The sequence below is a fragment of the Pinus tabuliformis genome, chromosome J (genome assembly GCF_031772625.1).
Source record: "Pinus tabuliformis cultivar Carrire ecotype Pingquan chromosome J, CPIR1, whole genome shotgun sequence".
In the NCBI taxonomy this organism is placed as follows: domain Eukaryota; kingdom Viridiplantae; phylum Streptophyta; class Pinopsida; order Pinales; family Pinaceae; genus Pinus; species Pinus tabuliformis.
This window is the reverse complement of record NC_142295.1, coordinates 497031182-497055337: the sequence shown is the minus strand read 5'-3', so window position 1 is coordinate 497055337 and position 24156 is coordinate 497031182. Positions and strand designations below refer to the sequence as shown.

At 38.7% G+C, this 24156-nt stretch overlaps 1 protein-coding gene across 3 annotated transcripts in view; it reads right to left on the bottom strand.

Moving 5' to 3' along the window:
- Nucleotides 1-24156, bottom strand: part of LOC149227964 (Homeodomain-like transcriptional regulator) — a 97835-nt gene that overhangs the window by 20583 nt on the left and 53096 nt on the right. For 2 of the 3 annotated variants that reach the window (XM_089378013.1, XM_089378015.1), the window contains exon 11: nt 4787-4945. In XM_089378013.1, coding sequence (XP_089234139.1) covers nt 4787-4945 — 159 coding nt within the window. The remainder of the gene's footprint in view (nt 1-4786; nt 4946-24156) is intronic. The other variant, XM_089378014.1, reaches the window with a different exon arrangement.

The following is a 24156-nucleotide window of genomic DNA, read 5'->3' as shown; positions in this document are numbered from 1 at the left end:
GTAGTCTTCACTCCTCTACTCCCCTTAGGATAATACAGTTGGATTTTCTAACGGTTCCAGAGGACTCGGACAGGGAGAGATTGCATTGCTCGTGTCGCTCGCCACCAATCATCAAATACGGGAGATGCTAACCTCATTGACCTCATCCTTAGCTCCCTTTTTCTTCTTCGGAGTTACACAGTCCAGTAGCAGACATACTTCGATTTTCTCATTTTTGGTCATTTCATGCAATTTTATACATTCTCTAATTGTACCCTTATCTCATTCTAGTCTTATTTTTAGTCAGATTTTAGTCTTTTTAGCATTGGAGTCTCATTTGTAGTCCCACATGTCCTGTATTTACACTAAACGTATCTTTTAGTCCCATTGACCTACTCTTGTGGTCACCCTAGGATATTAATAAAATTATCTTATCTTAATGCCTTGAAGAACTCTATTGCAGATCTACACTTCTACTACTGCGGGGTAGAGATTAAGATCACCACATCTTAAACCTACTTGGGGGTACGATTCACAGGGCCTAGATTTGGCGTGTGAAAGGTTCTCCAAATGCGGCTCAGTAAAGGCTATGCCTCTCTAGCCCTCATCAAGCGACAATGCTTCTAGGCGCAATTCAAGTGTGTCTTGTCCAAGCTGCACCTCATGGAGGCCATTATCAAACCCATAGTCCTCTATGGTTTTGAGATTTGGGGACCCAATTTATTACAATCATAATGGAGCACGATAGAAAGAATCCAGACCTTACTTCTATGGTCTATCATCCACTGCAAACCATAGTATTCAAAACCAGAACCGGCGACCGGACCAGTCCACCTATCAAACCAGGTTTCAAACCGAAACCGGTCAAAACCGAGACTGGTCAGTTTTCAATGAACCAGTATTTAAAAAATACATGAAATAATTAGTTTTTAATGAAGAAAACTATTTTTAAGATTTAAAACCATGATTCCAAACCAATACAGGCAAAATATGCAAAGTTTGCTCATCTATATACCATGTAAAGGTGAATATATAAAATTGGCACCGAGTGCAACATGTATCAACAACAAAATACATAATCAATGAGGCTCTAAATGGACTTTGGAGTCCAAAAACATTGCTACAAGCTATGGGGCCACTGGCCTACTACAAGTCTACATATCAGTGATCAATATGATCACTCCTCATCATGATCAAACTCATCACCACTACTAGACAAGGGATCATCAACATGAGCTACATAAATAATCAGGCTCAAAGTTTGAGAACTCCTAAAACTCCTCTGCAACCTTAGTAGTAGTGGTAGTAGTAGCAACAAAAATAGACATCAAAATCACAAATCACTGATCAACATGATCACTCATGAAACTCATCATTGATTCAATGATACTAGAAATGTGATTTTATTCATCAACAAGAGATACAAAAACATCATTTAGCTCAAAGTCTTCAGACTTGGATTGCTCAACCTTATAATATGATAGAAATTGAAAAAGTTTAACAAACCTAACCATTGATTTTGGTTTGAGTGAAGGTTCATCTCCTCAAACTTATAATAGCATGCCTAACCAGTTATTTTCCTTTGAGTGAAGGGTACATTCTTGTTAAGGCCATGGTAGAGAAGTTCAACAATCAATACCACCAACATCAACAAAGTTCAACAATCAACACCACCAACATCAACAAAGTTCAACAATCAATGCCACCAACATCAAGGTTCTTAAAGGGCTTCATGCTCTTGATCAAATGTCAATCTCATACCCTCACGCATTATAGAATCAAATGGAAACATTGCAATCCCCCAAACGATGAAATCCTGAAAACCATTAAGTCTATTGAGTTTTAAGTGAAATCTAAAATTCTAGTTTCTCCATATGAAATCCAATGAGGTTGAAACCACTCTCAAACATCCTGAGTCATTTCATGGTAATGTTAAAAATTTAAGTAAAAGGATGAAATGTCACTTTTACTTTAAGAATTTAACATTACCATTGATTGCCAGTGTTGCTAGGGTTGAGATGTGTGAAGGAAATGATAGGGGAGGCATGATTTTCTTAGACGGATTGTTTTTGGAAGAAAAGCCAAATTTCCCTCAAAATGGCTTCAAAACTCACAAAATTGCATTTTGTGGGGTCTGTCGTTGGCCTAGCAATAAACCGACCGGTTTATGGCATGTCAAACAAAAAAACTAGTGGGGTTGCTCAAAAAACTGGACTTTTCAAATAGTTTGAGGGCCTAAGCTAATGAACCGACCGATTTGACCGATTTACGGTTTGAATCAGACAAATTTGAATACTATGTTGCAAACACGCAGTTCCTTAGCCCATTATTCAAGCAGAGTTCAAGGTCCACCCATTTCGCCTTGAGGTCCCTTTCCGCTTGGTTTCTTTGCTCCATAGCGTCAGGGCTTACAGAGACTCTGCTACTAGGAGAGAGAGATACCCTTATCTTGCACTTTGCTCTTCAGAGGCCATCGCTTCTAATACCCCCTCAGGTCGTGCTCGTGAATGGTTTAGAAAGTCATCCTGGCTCCTTCAGTCAATGACCATCCCCCCAAAGAAAATTCCTCCATTTAGTTTCTCCTTGATGAATCGGCACATCTCTTACCAACTCAGCAAAAACAGAATCAGGCCATCAAAGCGGATATCTACAGATTATACATTCAGGTCACTTGGACATCCCCCTTGGTGAGCCTTTAGCCCAAAGATATCCTTCTACCTAGAGAATTTTTTGGAGCTACGAGATGGCCTCATCATCCACCCCCTTTATACTCGCAGACATTGGATGCACTCACTCAGGATCCCACTAGGGCATCTTCGAGTGGAGACAAATCACCATATACCACAATTTGACAGGGTCTACCAGGGTATACGTCATTTTTTGGTGCCTCGTATACTATGAGATTAGAGGTCAATATCAATGCCTATATAGAGCCCAAAGGATCCCTCTCTACCTTCTTTCGCAACCCTAACTAGAGATGCCTATCCCTCTTCATCAGGGAGATATTTAGACACAAATCTCGAATCTTACATACCCGACCTCACTAGAGGACAATTCAGACAATTCATCATAGTTTCTCCTTGATGAATCGGCACATCTCTTACCAACTCAGCAAAAACAGAATCAGGCCATCAAAGCGGATATCTACAGATTATACATTCAGGTCACTTGGACATCCCCCTTGGTGAGCCTTTAGCCCAAAGATATCCTTCTACCTAGAGAATTTTTTGGAGCTACGAGATGGCCTCATCATCCACCCCCTTTATACTCGCAGACATTGGATGCACTCACTCAGGATCCCACTAGGGCATCTTCGAGTGGAGACAAATCACCATATACCACAATTTGACAGGGTCTACCAGGGTATACGTCATTTTTTGGTGCCTCGTATACTATGAGATTAGAGGTCAATATCAATGCCTATATAGAGCCCAAAGGATCCCTCTCTACCTTCTTTCGCAACCCTAACTAGAGATGCCTATCCCTCTTCATCAGGGAGATATTTAGACACAAATCTCGAATCTTACATACCCGACCTCACTAGAGGACAATTCAGACAATCACATCATACTTTCAAGTTTCAGGTCAACCCAACTAATCAAAGCAACAAGTGACGAGTTGAGCTCCATGGCATTCTGGATGGTATAGTGAGACCTAGGGTCTCCCCTTAGCCCAACCAATACCCTCGAGATCGTTGCAGAGGTGTCGAACAGAACATAGTTCACTCACACATAAAGCGTCAGAGGGTTCCCGAACAAGCCTACCCCCCTCCCTCGACAGGTTCCTTCCTAGCCCCAGCGAAGCAACCAAAGATTTATCCAGAGCTTCTTTCCTTTGGCCTCAGAGATTAGGGACTTGGGCATTCTTGACATCATCAACCTCCAACGTTGGGTTTATTCACTTAGAATGCTACATGATCCAATTATATACATGTTTACAAGGCTATCCTATTATTGTATCATTTTTTACTTCATTTCATTCTATCATAGATTTAGCTTTGACATTCTTCTAGGAGTTGCAATTGCACTCCCACATTGTACTCATACCAGTTGTATACTTCAGTCCCATAGACCTATTTATGGTCATCATTGAACATTAATAAAATCATCTTATCTTATTGTTGTTTCCTCTTGCCACAAGCAATTCTCAAAACCCTAAGAAGCGATGAGCGAAATGAGCCAATGATGGAATGAGAAAAGAAGAGGGATTAGTGCTTTGACAAGCTCTAAACACTTCCATTGGATGTAGGACCTATTAGGACCTTCCCAATGCCCCAATTAACCAAAAAACAAAATGAAAAATTCATTGTATTTCACATGTATCGGGAGCATTCACGAGAACAATTTGGAGCACACTCTTGGTCAACAGCATTTGGGACTGCATCTAGCTAGTTCAAGAGTGACCTCAGAAAAGCATTCTCGAATGTGAGTATTTCATGAGCATGCTCCTGAGAGATATCTCATCCAAAGTGCACTTTGCATCAAGTGTAGCTAGGAGACAAGTGTTCCTGTGCAACACTTCCTATGAGATTATGTTTTGAATCTAAATTCTGAGGTTTAAATAACAACGTTAGTGCATACAAAGGACCATGCATTGGTGCACCCCTTTGATGAACGGAATCTAAAATCTATGTTTTAGTGTTCTCTCAATTATTGATTGCTACAGCCCACAATATGTTCTACATACAAAGATGTCGGACAATAGGCATGGTTAAAAGAGGAGATGCATAAGCTCTTTCAGAGATCAAGATATTTGTTAAAATATTTTCAAGAAAGATAAAGATATATATTCCCTTTCAGCAATATACCTTGATTACCTTATCAACAGTTTTACTAAGCATTTGCGTTTCCTTCTTTCGCTTTGGACAAAAGCCAGCATCCACTGCAACTTGCCTCAAAATCTCTGGCCACGTAAGGGGATTCAAGAATTCTTTCCAAACTGTAACATCAAATCTTCTACGTTTTACCTGTAAAAGAAATAACATGTTTTAAAAAAATCTTCATCAGTAAAACCTTTACAAAAGTTTTCATATAAAACCTATGGACGTTTATGTAACACTAAAATTTGATAAACAACAAATATATAAAGATTTGAAACATGCAATAAAAATGGCTTCTGGAAACAAAAATGTGAATATGGATTCTCATCAGCGAGCAACAATTAAAAGAAAAATTAATAGCATGCTTTTCAGATTTTTAATTCAATAATCATTCTATAGAAGTTTTTGTTATTTATTTGGCCATACAGTACAATAAAATCATAGAATAAGAATGCAAAATAGTCTCCCATTTTCCATGCGACTACTGTTTCTAACACGCAAATGTGGTTTCACATCTGAAAACTCGTTGTCAAATTTAAAAAGCCTTGCTGCATATGATCAGTTGTAAAGAAGAACCTAAGCTCAAGGTACATCCTAAAGATAGGAAAAGGATGCACAGCTCATAGAATGATCATAGCTCACAAAAGGAAGGTATCAAATGTAGGAAATATATATCTCCAATAAGATGCACAACACAAAGGGGGTTAAAAATGTAAAGATTTAAATGAGTCCATTAGTAAAGTAACAAGTCAAATGATAGTGAGTTGAATATTAGTATAGTTAGTAAGTTGTCTAAAGTATTTTTCCCACATGCATTATATACCGATCATAAAGTGGGACACGATAGTCTATAAGCAGGTTGTGTAAAATACCTACCCTGTGGTTTTGATGTGTTGAGAAAGAGTGGAACATAAGACCATTTAAACGTCATATATAACCTTTAACACGAATATACTTGGATTTCAGCATATGATTGGATTCCTCCTTCAGAAGTAGTTTTTCTTGGAGATGTCTTTCTTCCAATCCTAGGCTTGGAGGTGCACCTTATCCCTGGATGTGCAAGTGTCCCCACCTTGTAATTTTTTGGAAATATTTTACTATTATAGTAATACAACACTTGTGTCTTCCTTTGACATCTGTTTCAAAGTTCTGGTGATTGTTCCATGCCTTTTGTTGTGAAAATTACGAAAATCAAACACAAATTATGGACACAGTAGGTCATTAATTCCCTGCTAATACATATCATGTTTGTCTCCCTTTTATTACTGCACTGTGATACCTTATTATCTAATGCTAAGTTGCTAACACTTATTATCTACAGTACTTTATTAATTAATACCAATGCCTAGCATTAACACTTATTAAAATACACTGATATGACCCTTACATTGATTTTAGCGCTTTCCCTTGATGGCCATATCAAACACAAGTAATTGTCCCAAAAATTCACAAACTTATCTAGGCTGGGAACAACAACGACAAAAAAATTCTGCAGTTGGCTCCTGAATTGTGCAATGATGTGGCTTCCACCCCGTGCTGAAATTTCTGTAGTTTTGGGTCCATATCCTTGTATCTCAAGGTCTTCTATATTCACAAAATGCCTATCTCAACTGCACTCCAAAAATTAACTTATGATGCCATCACATAAAGAGATATATAGCTGACAGCCTGACATATATCCAGCTCAGTTTATGCAAGATATGCCCAGCCACCAACCATCATCGAGTATCTAATGCAAATTGCTATGAAAAACTCACATTTGTGTGTTTTAGTGTTAAGAGTTATTTAGTTCAAAATGGTCATCTAAACTATAAACTAGGGAATATTAATAAATTAACTTGTTGATTTAGACTAATTTATGCTTTAGTGCAGTATTAATGACTTAAATTATATTTAAAACATTTTATGGTTCATGCATCCAGGGTTTATTTATGTCATTCCTTTACACTAAAGGGATGTGCTCTATCCATTTTATTATCCAAGGAATATCTCTCTTCCAAGTTCTCTTGTGTTCATGTTTTCTGTGTTCACCGTTTTGTAATAAAGCATCATATAGCCACGATGAGGGAAGTCAAAGCAGGTGAGGACCGACAGCTTGCATGGATCACTAATAGACTAGGCACTACTATCAATACACATCCAGAAATCAATAGGGCTTTCTATCAAAGCAAGCTCAGTATATTTTTATTTTTGGTTGTTTAAGCCAGGTTTATTTTTCCAAAAAAAGAGAGAGATCCATCAACCCCGGGCATGGACTCGCAGATTGAATCCAGATCCAGATGTGGATGCGCCTGAATCCGCCAAGGATGCATTTCACAAACATTTTAAATCAAAGTAAGCCATGAATTCGCTAAATTGTAAGTGTGCCATCCAGTATTGTGCAAATCAGTTTGTGCCTCACAAGTTTGTACAGTAAATCCATTTCATAAACTGGAAGTCAAGTTTGCTTAATCTGAGCCTCAAAATTCAAATCCAGCCCTATTAACATATGGAGGACTCCTGCATTAATTTCAAAGACAGTGAATGTCGAAGAGGGTTGCGATACAAGTCGATGAGTTAGGGTGAATGTGGAAGAGGGTTTTGACGTAAAGGACTGATGTGTTACAGTGAATGTGGAAGAGGGTCGCAACAGGATTGATCCGTAAAGGTGAATGTGGAAGAGAGTCATGACAGGACTGAAGTGCTACAATGAATGTGGAAGAGGGTCATGACACAGTCTAATGCATTAAGGTGAATCATGAATGTGGAAGAGGATCATAATGAAGACCACTGATGTGCTATGGTGAATGTAGAAGAGGGTCGCAATACTATAAGCATAGCAGAACATATGGCTATTAAGGTATATATATATATATATTATAAACTCACGCCATTTAATTTTAATATTTATATTATTTATAGTATGATTTATAATTAATATATTACAGTGTAAATTAAAGTTTATATATTTATATCTATTTATAAAATATAATATATTAATTTATTTTCTAGTATTGTATATTTATAATCTATGCTGCACGAAACCCAATCCCCACCCCAACCAAAAAAAACCGCATACCCTGCATTTTAGGGACTCGGGAACCTTTTGGAAACATCCCCAAACTGCTAGGGACTTCATTGGGGACGCAAGGACTTGTTGGCCATCTCCAAGATGTTTCAGGCAGATTTCAAGGACATTTCAAACAGACTTCAGGGATCTTCTGAGCAGATTTTAGGATTTTCTGGGCATTTTCTGGGCATATTTTTTTTTTACAAGTTGCAGCTCAAAACATGGGTTTTGATTGATAGGTTTCAATTTGAGCTTCTAGTTATTTAAATATTGTATTTTCAGCAACATTATAAGAAGCAAAGCCTCCATGTCAAGAAAACAAGAAATGCAACATTTCAAAGGGATGATCCTTGTGATTATTGCTCTTGTTCTTCTCATTTTTTAGGTCATCTCAGCTTTTGCATCTTGTATGTGGATTTCGAGGAGTCATTCAAATTCAGTGCTTCCACCATCCCAACTTCAAGCATTGTGAAAAAAAAATAAAAATAGTAGTGGCTTGGATTGGGTACAAATTCCTATTCAATCACCTTCTTAATCTGAAATATGAATCTAATCTGTTTACAAAACCAAAATGTTTTATAGTGGCTTTCAACGCAATTGTAAAAGTCTGCAAGACCTATCGAGAAGGGCATAGCTTTTATGTCTTAACATAATCATCATTAACAAGAAATATGAGGAAGAAAAGTTGCTATAGAGACAGTTTTCTATCCCATAGACCCTTCCTAGACATTAATTGCTCAAGCTTTCTCAAAATTGGCAAGTGTAAGTGTTATGCATAATATTATATAGTATAAGCTTGTTATGTTTACAAGCTTGAAGCAACTACAAATGTTTATGCTGAAATCCAAGATTTTATTTTTATTATTATTATTAGTGTCGTCCCCTGAAAAATTTGGGTGTACACCAGTCGTCCCGGGGATGTGTCCCCCTGTCCCCATCATTCCCCTATCCTGAAAACTAGTGCAACATAGTTTTAAATGTATATACATGTTATATGTTTAAAATATAATATTTTTCAAATTTTTACTTGAGTTTTAATTTTACAAATTATAAAAAAAAATTCGCAAAGAGGTCATCCTTCTTGAAAGTAGGGAAATAGGTTAGCAGCCCAAAACCTAGACGCATATGGCAGGATTGAAAGTCTGCCCTGTTGGATTGTGTAGCTCAGTAGGACTTCCACAATGGCTTGGTGTCTTAGCATGTGGAAGATTGCCTCTCTAGATGATAAACTTTGTAAAGTGATTTTATAAAGTACCTTTTGTATTTAATGATTAAAAGTGACTTTATTATAAAGTTGAGTCACTTAAGTGATTTAAGTGATCTCAATGAGAGATTAAGTCACAACCGTTGATCTTGAGATGGCAAGATTTAATCTTAGCCATTGAGATCTAGGGTTAGGGTTTTAGTCATTAATAAGTTATAAAAGGAGATCTAAGGGAGAGGTGAGGGCACCTTTGTGCAGGTCGGGCAGGGACCTGAGGAAAGGGAGCAAGGGGCAGTTAGGGAGTAGCAGCGAGGTTGCTCAAACTGTTTGTATCTTTCCTCTGATGGGCCATTATCCTTGGTACGAGAGCCCAAGTTCTTAATAGAACAAGTTTGTTGGTTTTCCCCTTTGTGGGTTTTCCAGCGTATATCATGTGTCCAATATGTGATGATGATTTCTGTGTGTCTCCGTTGTGCATTTTTCATTAAGAACTTAGCTGTGCATAAATTGATAAATCGCATAAAGGTTTGTCTGAAATTTACTGCCAGGTGCTAGGTTTCAAGGAAATGTAACATGCCCCCTTATGTACCAGCAGTGGGTGGCCAGGTTTTGTCTACACAAAATAGTATTGCTACATGTTGGGATCTTCAGACCGTATCAACATAGGTTAAGCAAATAGCCATGAATATTGTAGCATTTTTCTTGCTTTGGAATACACACACACACTTGCCGTTTCCCCACCATATCCATATCTTGGCTTTTCAAAAATCGGATGCATCTATATCCAAGTCCTGGTGACCTAATGAAATACTAAGGTCTAACGTCATATTCCTGGTTTTAAAAGATGCGTTGTGTTACTTCTGCCCAATTTAAAGCTAGTTTTGATTTTTTTCTTAAATTTAAAAAAAAATAAAAGTGGGGAATTTTCAAAAGTCTAAAGGAAAAACAAATTTTGTTATGAAGGGGCAGTCATACAGCCAGTTACAACAGCTGCCAGCAAGCCATACAACAGCTGCCGCCATTTTGTGTCATGCTGATCTGTACAGGCCTCCTCCTATGGCCAGCATCTGAACAGCCTGTACAAACAACCAGTGCATAGAATTTGACCTGTGCAGACACTTGCAGTGCAGCAACAGTGAAATTGGACACTTGGCAGCAGAAATTTAGTTGTTTGGGCAGTCATAATTCAATTTCATCAATTAAATTTGCAGATCCAGTGGGGAATTGATTGGAATTTGTCAGATTAGTCAAGTAATTATCTGTTTTTTCTCAGTGATTTGCATTTTTAAGGGAGGAAAGCAGAGAAATTTGTCCAATGTAGAAAGTACTAGGCAGCTCTGCAACAGATCTCTGCATTTTTTAGTAAGTTTATCAGTTTTCTATCAAGAATTTTTGTTTTTATTTCCATAATCTTCAGTTTGGGAGAGGAAAAACTCATTTTCTTGACTGTAAATCTCTATTTAAGTCGCAGATTTATTTTCAGCAACATATATGCTAATGTGTTGTGCTTTAATTGCTAGTTTGTCTAAAACATTACATTAGAAGGAAAGCAGCATTTTTATAAGGAGGATTATAGCACCTGGAAACAGTGTATGTTGATTAATTTTTTGTACAAATGTTTAGATCAGTTTGTGTTGGATAAGGAAAACACAACCAACAACAACTAGAAATGAAAAAACCAAGTTTCATGAGCAGAATAGAGAAGCAGTGATGATGATAAAGCTTCTGGTGAATGATGAAATGTAGATTGCGGATAATGTTGCAACTTGCAACTATTTGGAAACAATTAAGAGCCTTCTTCCTTGAAAATTTACTGTTTTCAAGCAAAATGGATGAAAGTTGCCCTTTACAATATCATTTGTTGAAGATAAAAGACTTCAGAAAATATTGATTGCCATTGGACAGAAAATGAAAGAAGACTGATAATAATTCTCAAGAATTTCCCACCCTCATTTGAGCATTTTATTGAAACGCTATATATTTTACTTCTATTGATGATGATCTGAAGTTTGAGGATTTGAGCACCAAGATCTTGAATCCAGACAGGTGGAACATACAATTTGAAAATTGCAGCAGGAATGAGGGTTCAGAATGGCTTTGGCAGCTAATTTCAAGCGCAACAGAAAGTTTGCAAAGAAGAATCAATGCAATGGAACAGATAGCTCGAGTAATCAAAAGACTCTTAACTGTCATTATTGTGCAAAAGGGACATAAGAAAATGATTTGCATAAAACAATTATATGATGATAAGAATAACTAACAGCCAAAGAAGCATGCCAATGCTGCAAAACATAAAGAAGAGAAAGACCTCTTTGTGTTTATGCACAAAATAATATAGCCAATGGGAAAACATCTGCTTGGTGTATAGATTTGGGTGTACCTCATCATTTCACCAATAGGAGAGACTAGTATATTGGTTATGTTGCTAACAAATCTTCTAAAGATTCTATAGTGTTTGGTGATGGGGAGGACTACTAGATAGAAGGAAAATGTAATGTGTAGATAACCCTATCAACTAAAAAGTTAACATTTCTTAATCTTCACTATGTTGCAGGAATGGATAAGAATCCACTTTCTGTTAGTGAAATTATGAAGCACAACTCCCACCTACATGTGATTTTCAACAATCAGAATGCCACTTTACAGACAAGATCAATAAGAAGACACTTGCTCTTGGTATTGAAGAGCATGGGATTTTCTAGTTGTTTGATGGAGGAGAAGCAAAACCGTGTACTTTGATGGCCAAGAGTAGTCAAAATAACAATAAACTTTAGCATCAAATGTATGGGCATTTGAATTTGATATACCTTTCTTATTCGGTTATAGAAAGCTTAGTCGATGACCTTCCATATATACAGAATCAATAAGGAATTCATTGAGCATGTCAAGCTGGTAAGCGGCATAGAACTCCTTTTTAAGGAGGACTAGCTTGGAAAGCTAAAGAGGTTCCACAATGGATCCATGCTGACATTAGTGGGCCTATGGAGACAACATAAATCTCTGGCGCCAAGTATTTTGTGTTGTTTGTAGATGATTTTTCCAGTACAATGTGGGTGTATTTTTTGAAAATGAAATCAGATGTGTTTATTTAATTCAAAAAGTTCAAAGGTTTGGTAGAAAACCAATCCAAGAAAGACTCTCAAGATAGGTAAGGTGTATTTTGGAGAACACATTTATTTCTTACAAGTATTGGAAGAAAGTGTAGAAATTCCACGAAATTCTGATCTGCTAATATGAACAATCTGAAATATAATTTCTTTTCATATAAACACAGAATTTCTCTACTAAATTTGCAGCAGAATAGAACAGAAATAAATACACAATTTACACGAGAATAGAACAATTTTTCTAGGGAACCCAACTGGGAAAATCCTCGTTTGCTTGAGAATTTTATTGAAGAAATTTGAGCAATATATCTCTTACAAATACACTTGCTTCAATAGAGAATACAATGATCTCGATGTTGGAGAATGTAACTAGTTTCAGTGTTCATAATTGGTGCCTTTATGTATTTTATGTAAAAAAGCAAAAAAAAAAAAAAAATATTATTTATTTCTAGATAAGCCTGTTCTTCGTGCTTCTAGATTTTTGAATCAAAGAGTCAAAGTCCTATTTTGGACCTATTGTAAAAGAAAAAGAAAACGAATTTTTTAAACGTAAATTTTGGGACAGAAACCCCCCTAGATGCCAAGTCAGCCTACATGACAAGTCGGCTCTGCCGCAATGGACATGTCTATTCGCACCCCCTCTAATCTATAAAAATAGAGGGTAGATGGAGCTCATTTAGACACACACACTTGGATGGATTTGGTGAAATATCACAGAGAAGATGGAGAAGATGAGGAAGGCCGAAGTCTGGAAGAAGATCTGCCTTGGTACATCTCTTGTTGTTGGTTTCTTGCTGGTGAATCTGCTGGAAGGAAGAATGATTTGACTTGGCATCTAGAGGTGGAAATTTCTATGGTTATGGGTCGTGGATATCTCATTTGTTCTTATTCTATTAGAAGAGATTTTTCTGGGTTTTGCCCTAGCTTGCAGCCTATATCTTGTGTTCTATTGTCTTATGTGATATTCATGTTTTATGATAATTGCTTGATGAAGAATGAAAACATAATAACAAAATGCTAACAGTTTCACAAATAATTAATCATGTAATGGAAATCTAATGATAATATTGAAAACCTCCCGATTTCCAACATTGTATCAGAGCGAAGGTTTGTTTGCGGAGGTTTGAAGATCACTTTTTGGCAAAAATCATCAAGTCTGGGGAACGAAATCTATCACAGCGACTTATATGACTCAAGATCTGTGGCTCGATACATATACCTTTGTCGCTTGTTTTATGGCTCATTCAGTCCAAACTCATAGAACAATGAATCGAATGATTTATGGACTCACATTAATCATATTCTCTATGGCTCAGGAATTGCATCACATCACTCTGAGGTCGTAATAATTAACGGCTCAAAGATATCTGTGTGATGGCACATTGTGTTAAATCCAAAAACCCACATCTCAAAAATTACAGTGGCAGTTATCTTTATGCTTCGATTGTAAGATGTGAGGCTCGTGGTCCACTCAAATCACCTTTTTTTGAATTCGCTACCTTAGTGGCTCTCGCATGCACTGACTTTGTTTTGAAACTCGTGAGACAATGACACGGACGAATGGATCAAATCACCTCTGAGGCATATATATTACAATGTCCATGGCTTGCTTTTATAGCCCGATTACAGGGGCCCGAATTCTTATTACAGTAACATCACTTCATTTATGTACACAGTGTGTGACTATGATCTGGAGCAGATGGTATCACACTTAAAGTGGTGTATATTAGCTCCTTCTTGACACTTGTTGTTGGCTTATGGATCATATCAATGTTGACTAGAACCCTTGTCTCGCTCTAGAGCTTGCATTGGTTTGTGTTTGAAGGTAAACGTATATATAAAGTTCGCAAACATGACAAAAGTCCATTCGACTTTCGTATAACCTCAAAAGCTCTGATTGGCTTGGTAGTTGGAATCAATAAACAGTGTAGGCTTAACTCCATTACAGTGGTGGCATCACAAATGCTCTAAGGTAAACTTGCTACAATGGCTCGCTTAAAATATCACAATGGCTAGCTCGACTTTTGGTATTAATACGTGATGGCAATAATACTAGGACATAAACAGAATAATTGAATGTGTACGGCAGCGTTAATGATGTTTGATGTCAGGGATATATGTATATATAAAGCAATATAGTGATCTCGCTCCTATAGCAATAACGTTGAGGTTTGACTATAATCACAATGACACCTATGAAACCGTAATCCAATGACAGTGACCATGAGAGATAGTGTTGGGATGACAGTGCAACCATGGTCGTGAAATTTGGTGACATACACAATCCAATAGCTTGAAATTCGTGGCTCATGGCTCTCTCGTGTATACACTATAGTATATACAGTAGCTCATGATGCTTTAGGACCTGTAACACATTATATGGTTCATGTGTGTAACTTCATATTAGACAGTGACCTATATGAATAAGCAGGTTGAGCTTTATCATAAAGCCAACCTATATTCAAGATTCAAATATATCAAAAGAATTGTGTAAGCAGTCTTGATGAAGTTAACTAAAGCTCAACATAGGATAACAAAAACCACCTGTTGAAGAAGTGTTGACTCATGAAAAGGGATCGGATATATGCAAGAAGGTATGATAGTATTGCAGAGGTACATATAATTATTCTATGTGCATTTAATGTTATAAAGGGTCTGCATAGATATATAGGGTCTATAAAGTAATTAGGGTTTTGCAGCATAATAAGAATCTAGGGTTTGTAAATTTTACTTTTTTAAAAGTTTTTGACACCCTAGATGAATCTTGGATCAAAAAGCCCTAGAGAAGGAAACCCTATATGATTGTTCCCTCATTGAAAAACTCTAGCTCTTGATATCTACGGTTTGCAAAAAGAATCTAGGGTATATGGTAGACCCTAGTAGGGGTTAAATGGGATAATCCCTAGGATGCGACATCAAACCCTAGGGTTGATGTTTCTGCTGAAAGTAAAAACCTTATCAAGGTAAGATTGAGGAATTTAGGGTTTGAATTTAAGAACCCTAGGAGTACACCCTCTGAGATACCATAAAAACTCTAGATTCACAGAATTAACATCATACTCTTGTCTTTGTATATTTTGTTTGGTTGTACTTGTTGGTGAATATTGCAGGTACATAATAAAGGAATCAAGATGAGAAGAATGAAAGAACAAATCAAAGCAACACTCGTGCTTGTTGATTGCTTGAAAATGATGAGCATGATGGAAAGAGGGAACTGTAAGGACCCTGAAGGAATTGATGCTAACAAGTTCATTGATGATTAAAAGAGTAAGCATGCATCGTTGCATTTTGTAAAAGAGTCTTTGTTGTTATAAAGCATGGCATCCACTTATTTAATTTGCTTTGGGAAAGATCATCCAGTTTAAAGAGAATAAGACAATTGGAACCATATTGCATATTATTGTTCATCCAAGCATCTTCTAACATTATGTTAGAAAGGGACATTTTGCAAAGAGGGAAGGGATCATAAAGATGCTATAAGAATCATCATTTTGGAAGATTCTTCATAGCAGCATTATGACTAGTATATATTCCATCTAGTATGGAATCAATACTCTTGAAGGATGAAGGAATGCAGATGGTCAAAGTTCCAGGAGCAAGCTCATTAGGGATGGCTAGAAGATTGTATAAAAAGAAAAGGTATGCATATTGTAAGTAACTCTTTAGGAAAAGGTTCATATCTATAAGAATCTTACAAAAAGAGTTGGATATAAAATGTGCTCGGTAAGCTTTCCATGTGGATGCATGATGTCCGAAAGAAGAAATGTGACATGCTTTGGTATATGAGAACAAGACTCTCTCACAAGATTGCATGGCATAAATATAACAATGTTGATCAACATCAAGTATAGTCTTCGGAAGAAAGAAAGGAGTTAACAATGACAACTCCAAGGAAGATATTACAGCTTGGTAATCAAGCTCGATCCATGGGCACTCTGATTAAAATGAATGCATGAAGAAAGATTCATGTGGAGATGGATCATGCAAAAGGATGTTGATCTCAAAGAACTCAAGAAAGTTGATGCTTTGATGAGAAGGCCATCATAATGAGGTAAGTTTGATGTTAATATTTTTGTTATTGGTTATCTGGTTAACATATTGTTTTTCTACCTGGAAAGATATTGCAGGAATACATGATGACAATTGAGGCAAGTTCAATTGTATGGATTGAATATATGGTTTTGGAAATCATGTAGTCAAGATGTTTGCATCATCATCTTGGGATTGAAAGGTAGTAGTGTGAAGAGATAACCTGAAGTTCTAGTTCGTACAAATGAAGATCACTTTTAGAGGGAGCTATGATTGGCTTGAAGTTTGATAAGGCTCAATATAATGCCTTCATTGATGATAAAGAAAGGAAAGTGATATGCAAGGTCGATGGCCCGAACCCTGTCACTAGATTGAAGGAAGAGATACCAAGGAAAGAAGGAACCATGTAACTATCTCCATGAAGAACTGATAGTTGATACTCTTATGGGAACAAGCTAGAGATATTGTGGTTATTACTTCCAATTGAAAGAAAGTTGTGGGTATCCTCTCTGGCTGAGAGGGAGTGATGATGAGCATCACATGTGCATTCTCTTCTTCATGTGTCATGCACTTGACCAGGACTAACAATCGTAAGTCTAAGTGAAGGCCATGGAGGGAGAATGGAGGAGGATTGAATAACACATATGTGGTTTCCTTGAGGATACACAATCCAAGAAAGGAAAGATGTTGACACTCTTTGAGGATATGACAGGTATCCAAGATAAGCATGGTCAAAGAGGACCTATATTCTTTGAGGATTGAGGGATAAAAATCCATGATAAGAATAGTCCTAAAAGGACATGCCCGGCAAACATCTGGATGGGGTATGTGCCTTAGAGGTAGTGTGGTATCTCACGTAAAGCCTCCCAACATAATGCTCTCAAATGAAGTTGAGCTTGTCAATTTAGGCCTCAATGATAGTGCTAGTCATAATGTTAATGCTTACAGATGGCTTATTAATCTGACTCTTCTTCTATGCTTAGAGCAATTTATTTCAATTTTCACAGTTAGCTCAATATCTTTTCCATATTAGCAATCACATCAGCATTAAAGTAAACTGCAGATAGAACATAAACATAAATCGCAGAAGACAAGCAAAGACAAGAACACACAAGACGTGGCGCTAGCCAGGGACAAACCCCAATGTGGGGAAACCCTTGATCAATTCTTCTTATATGTTCTTCAATAGTTCAACAGAGAGAGAGAGAGAGAGAGAGATAGTACATTTACAACAGAAGTCAACACTTTGACTTATATACATAAGAGCATAGATCATCTCTAAGAAGATGATACGTGAGATCAGTTGAAGACATGCTGCTTCAACTGATTCTCCAAAGTGACTCCTTCACCTATCATTGTGCTGCATCTCGTCATCATACGGCACCTCACCGTGTTGCACCATACTGCACCCTTTGTCACAGTGCTGGACCTAATGACCATGTTGTACACTTCATACTGCTGCACCTGTCACTTGATGCTCCCAATCACTGAGCTGCTCTCATCACTATGTTGCATCCATCACTGCGTCCAATATGTTGCACCCATCATGCTGCATCCATCACTGCGTCCAATATGTTGCACCCATCATGCTGCATCCATCACTACCTCCAATATGCTGCAATCATTTACACTCACCAGTCTTAGCTGCTTGCTATGGCTTACAGCCTAGCAGAGCAGCTAGACTCCTTCAACAAGTCCAAAGTGCAGTCAACTAACAGTCACAAAATCTGCCCGGAGTTGTCTGCAATTGTCCTCTAAGGGAAGGTTGTCACTGCCTTCCACAAGACTATCCTTCACTTGACATCCTGTTGTTTCATCACAGAATCTTTGTCCATTCATTACAGCATGTATATATCTGACATGCCATACATTAGACTGAAGATGTCACTGTCATGTGTTCATGCAACACAATCATCACCTTATACTGAAGATAGTTGCCCACACAAACTATCCATCCAGAACTCAGATTAAGGTTTTGACCTTGTACTCCTAAACTTGGCCTACTGCCCAGCAAACTCAGCCTAGAGAGCAGACTTCTACAATGCACTGCTTCTTCTTATGACAGTGAATTCCCAGTCCTCAACTCATGCCTTGTAACTGTCTTATTTAACATGCTGTCAGCTACAGCACACATGGATTTCTATGCTGTCACCTACAGCACACATAGGCTCCTTCTTACGTGGCTAGGTCTCCTTTTCTGCTGTAGATTTAGGCTACGCTTTACAGCAGATTAGGAGTTCCTTTTGATAGCATATAGGAGCTCCTCTTGATTGTAGATTAGGCCTCCTCTCCTAGCTACGTATAGTTCTCCTCAATTGTTGTGGATCTGGCCTCTCTTTACTACGGATTTAGGCCTCCTTTAATTGCGGCCAGACCTCTTCCTTAACGACTGCTAGAGCTCTCCTTCATCTACGGCTAAGTCTCCTCTCCACCTGCAGCTAGGGCTTTTATCATGACTGCAGCTAGGGCTTGTTTGTGGCTATGACTCCATTTAGATCTATGGCTAGGGCTAGACCACTTCACCTCAGCTTAGGGTCTCTTCTAGACCTGTGTTTAGGGCAGTTATGACTTCTCCTTGCTGCGTTATAGAAGTCTCCTCCATGACTGCGATAAGGCTGGTTAGGGCTTCTTCATTAGGGTAGCGTAGAGCCTAGGGCACTCCCTCTAGATCTCTCCTTCGTCAAAACCCAAAACAGAATGAAGAGAGAGATCACAAGAGTGTGAGTGTGTAAATGACTTGAAGGCTACCTCTATTTATACTAAAACGTTGAGCACAAGTGGGGGCAATTTGGTTTCTGGCTGACCTTGTCAAATTGCCTTATAACCACTGTTTTAAGAATTGGTCGGCTCGAAACCGACTCGACCGAGTTGGTCCGAGTCAAACCCTCACCGGGTCGACTCGGCCATCGAACCGGTTCAGTCGGTCGGGTTATTACCAAGTCAGCCAAGTTGTCTAACAAGTCGGCCGAGTTGTCTAACAAGTTGGCCGAGTTGTCTAACAACTCGGCCAGCTCGATGACAGTGGCTTGAAAACTCAAAAAAGCAATAATTTTTTTTTACTTGCTTTTTGGTGAAGAGATTTGTGTTAAAAGCTGGTGGACACATGAATTCCACATTAGCTGACTATTTTCGTAGGTTGTTTACTTGTTCACACGGTTTCCTGTGGCATGAATCATTTAGTACTTGAAAATAGAAAGTGATGAGTCTGGCGCTGGCAATTTGATAGGATCTAATGTTGTGAACTTTTTGCTAAGAACATGAAATCTCCTTTAAGAATGGAGCAAGACATATGTTGCCTTCATTGTATAAAATTCCTCAAGGAACAATGTGAATTTCTAAGTAAAAATTGACAATGATACAATCTGATAACCATGTAATAAAGAGGGCACATGAAATTGAAATGCTGATCAAACATGTGATCCTAGTTAGAATGTTTATATAGGTGCAATTCTCTCTTGGAAGATCGCAGTTTATCTTTATACATATTACAAAGTTGATGGGAACAAACTTGAAGTTGCCCCAAGGGATCCTAAAACTAGAGAATAGCCACAAAATATTCTATGGGGTGTAGATGGGTCTGTCATGACTGCATGTAGATGTGGATGCAGAAGTTTTGGCGTTAGGGATCCTATATCTTGATCTGTGTCACATAAAAATTGCTTTTGTAGTTTCTTCTCATGAATACATCTATTAACATCCATCTTGGTGGGATGGTCTAAGATGATTGATGAGGGTACAAGATTAAAAATGAGTTACAAACTATGAAGCATGTAGATATGCTACCAGTGGTTGATCCAGATGATCTTGGCTCCTCTAGCAATAGCCAATAGTACTGGTCATTGTTTACTTTTGTTGTAGAGGCCATTTCTAGCCTCCTTGGTTATGTGTTTTTGTTTTGATCTCTATATCATCATCACATATGTATTGGACAGTGCACTGGGTGCCATTTTGATATAATGGATATATTCATGAGTCTACTTTGATCATATGTTGCCTTCTATCTATATTCTAATTTTGTGTGTTTGGAGACATGAATGAAAATCTTTAAAATTATGTATAAAAAATATTTAATTTATTTTTTACAAAGACCGAGTCATTGAAATCGAGTCGGCGGAGTTGATGCCGAGTCGGAGTCAGAGACAGAGTCGACCCTCGGCCGCGTCCGAGTCGGAGTCGGAGTCGGAGTCGGAGTCGACCCTCGGCCGAGTCCGAGTCGGAGTCGGAGTCAGAGTCGAAGTTTTAAAACATTGCTTATAACACAAATAAATTCATAACTCCATGAATACTTATCGGAATCGAATGATCTTTAGATCAATCCTACTCTCAATGAGAGGGATCCAAGAAAAATATTAGTTGCCATAAATAAGATGACCCGCATGGAGTTTGGCCCTAGTTGCCAATTTTAACACTCCCTCTCAACTAGGGAGAACTCCATCCGCTGATCCATATGTCCAACTGTACTATCTCTGCCATCAGTGCCTTGCACTGCTCTGTTCTGCTCTGCTAAACCATGAAGAGAAGAATTGATCGAGAATGTCACATACCATTCTCTACTGACCCGAAGTCAGTTTAATTGATCCCAGATCAATATCACAAGAGAGTGTCTCAAATCACTCATACTGATCCTAGATCAATGGAGGTCATCCTAGCATAGGGAGTATGGTAGATACAACGATGCGTCCATCGATAGTACTACTATGGTCCCTAACCCCATTTCCCTACTCATTGATCAGATGAGAGGTACTTCCCATGAGTCCCAGACTGCATGGGTAGGATGCCTCGACAGGAGAACTAATCATCCTGTTCCTAAGTCGCCACGGGGTATCACAGGGGAAGGCTGAGCCATTCACCCTGTACACAGCGTACCATTAGGGGAGGGTGAGTCGCCCTATGGTTGTGTGTTGCTCCAAGCAGTACCCCAAGCCCCCCCGGAGCTCCCAGAGCTCAAAGCATGCATCATGCAGGACCCTTATAAGAAGGTCTCTCAACGACTCCAAGTCGTTCGAGAAAGTCACAAATTTGACCTTTCCCCGGGGCTTTGACAGAATTTCTGCGACCTGTACATTAGTCTCAATGCGATAGCGCCTCCTCGCTCATCGATGTACCATATCCCAGATAAAGTAGTATCTGATGTCTATATGCTAGAGCAATTATAGAATATGGGATTCCTCAACAATCGAACCCCCCCACTGGTTGACACAAAGGATATGGTGGTATCCATCATGTGTACAAACAACTCGCTGAAGAGCTTCCACAACCAGGCAGCTTCACACGAGATCATACTCGTAGCTATGTATTCGGTCTCAGTAGTGCTTATAGCAACCGACTTTTGCTTCCTGCTCATCCAGGATATCGAACAGAACCCAAAGAGAACCAACACTCGGAAGTGCTCTTGAGATTCTCCACACTGCCTGCCTAGTCAGCATTCGAATAATCATGCAGCTTTATATTTCTGGCAGTGTATCTCAATCCATGAGAGATTGTGCCCCAAAGATATCTTAGAAGATTCTTGGCACCAATCCAGTGTGGCTCAGCCATGTATGAGCTCACCATGCTAACTGCAAAATATATATCCGGACGAAAGTTCACCAAGAACATCAATGCAAATGAGTTTATGAAACTCAGAGGCATTTCCCAAATCTAGTCCGGCATCACCACCATATAACTTCTGAAAGTTAAGCTCCATCGAGGTAGTCGCGGGCTTGTTGTTCACCATTTCAAATCTGGAATCCAACTCCCTCTTACCTCTGCAAATGAGAGGGTTTGCACCTGTCAGAAATAGGTCGTCCACAGAAGGTGCTGGTATGAGAGGTCTATCATCCACAACCTTCGAGCAATACTTTGGATCGGTTTCACTCCTAGTGAATCTCAGATGCATCAGACAGCTATCAAACCTCTCATACTACGCCCGGGATGTTTTGCTTCAAGCCATAGAGGGATTTCTTCCACCTGTATACATGAGATTCCCGATCATGAATCTCAAACTCCTCGGGTAGTTCCAAACCTGTGGACCTGCTACATGAGGGGAATGGTCCCCTTGTAAGGTTTTCCTTCGGTACATCTCAAGCATGTACCTTCATGATCCTTTTGAATTCAAGCATCCCCGTCATCATCTGACAGGTAAGGCCCCATAAAGAAGACCTCCGGTGCTATAGATGAGATGTGTCAATTGACATGGTCCCCAATGGACCATCCTGCAACTTGATACAAATTGCCAAACCCGAACCCATGAGTAAAAGCAGCGTTGAAAATTCTATTTTCAAACACGTACCTTTCCATCAATGAATGCCACCCTGAAACCTTTGACTTCCATTGCCAAAATGGACACAAGGTTCTTCTTGCAATCAAGCACATAAAAGAGAGTCTGTAAATGAATCAAGTTACCCTTATTCAATTGAGGGGTAACATTCCCTACACCCTTTCCCGGATAGGTGGAATCGGCTCCAAGTATAATCCCACAATTGTTTCCATCTCTTACCAAATTCGAGAGAGCACCCTTCTATCCGATGAAGTGCCTTTAAGCACTATAATCAATAAGCCAAATTCCCATAGAATCTGAGGGAGAGTGCCAATACAAGATAACGCTTCTTTATCTTATCAAGATCAATATTTGATTTTTCATACCTGGGGTTCCTTGCTTTCTCTGAAGAGTCGGCCATTTCCTTGATGACCTATATTGCCATTCCTCTGATCATTAAGATGTCCCTGGAATGAATGTTATCATCGTCAAGTGATGTGTCCCTGCCATTCGGACACTCCTTCACATAATGGTCGAACTTATTATAACCAAGGCATCTGCCTTTCCTTCCACCCTTAGATCCTGACTTCCCATTGAAGTGATCTTTAGGTAGGCCATCAGAAACTTCCACTGTGCCATTCTGATAATATTCTCTCCTTCGACTTCACCCTTGGTGAATTTGAAGAGGGATGAGGAATCCATTGATCCTTTCATCCTTACTCAATTGTCTTCGATGATTGCTCTTTCACTCTTGCTTGGGCATTGTCTTCACCTCAGCTCTGTTACCATGTTAATTTTAGGTATGTTCTATGCTTAGAGCAATTTATTTCAATTTTCAAAGGTAGCTCAATATCTTTTCCAGTTTAGCAATCACATCAGCATTAAAGTAAATTGCAACTAGAACATAAACATAAATCGCAGAAGACAAGCCAAGACAAGAACACACAAGATGTGGTGCTAGCCAAGGACAAACCCCAATGTGGGGAAACCCTTGATCAATTCTTCTTATATGTTCTTCAATAGTTCAACAGAGAGAGAGAGAGAGATAGTACATTTACAACAGAAGTCAACACTTTGACTTATATACATAAGAGCATAGATCATCTCTAAGAAGATGATACGTGAGATTAGGTGAAGACATGCTGCTTCAACTAATTCTCCAAGGTGACTCCTTCACCTATTATTGTGTTGCATCTCGTCATCATACAGCGCCTCACCATGTTGCACCCTTCGTCACAGCGTTGGACCTAATGACCATGTTGTACACTTCATACCGTTGCACCTGTCACTGTGCTGCTCCCAATCACTGAGTTGCTCTCATCATTGTGCTACATCCATCACTGCCTCCAATATGTTGCATCCATCATTGCCTCCAATATGCTGCAATCATTTACACTCACCAGTATTAGCTACTTGTTATGGCTTATAGCCTAGCAAAGCAGCTACTCCTTCAACAAGTCCAAAGTGCAACCAACTAACAGTCACAAAATCTGCCCGGAGTTGTCTGCAACTGTCCTCTAAGGGAACGTTGTCACTGCCTTCCACAACACTGTCCTTCACTTGACATCCTGTTGTTTCATCACAGAATCTTTGTCCATTCATTACAGCATGTATATATCTGACATGCCATACATTAGACTGAAGATGTCACTGTCATGTGTTCATGCAACACAGTCATCACCTTACACTGAAGATAGTTGCCCACACAAACTATCCATCCAGAACTGAAAT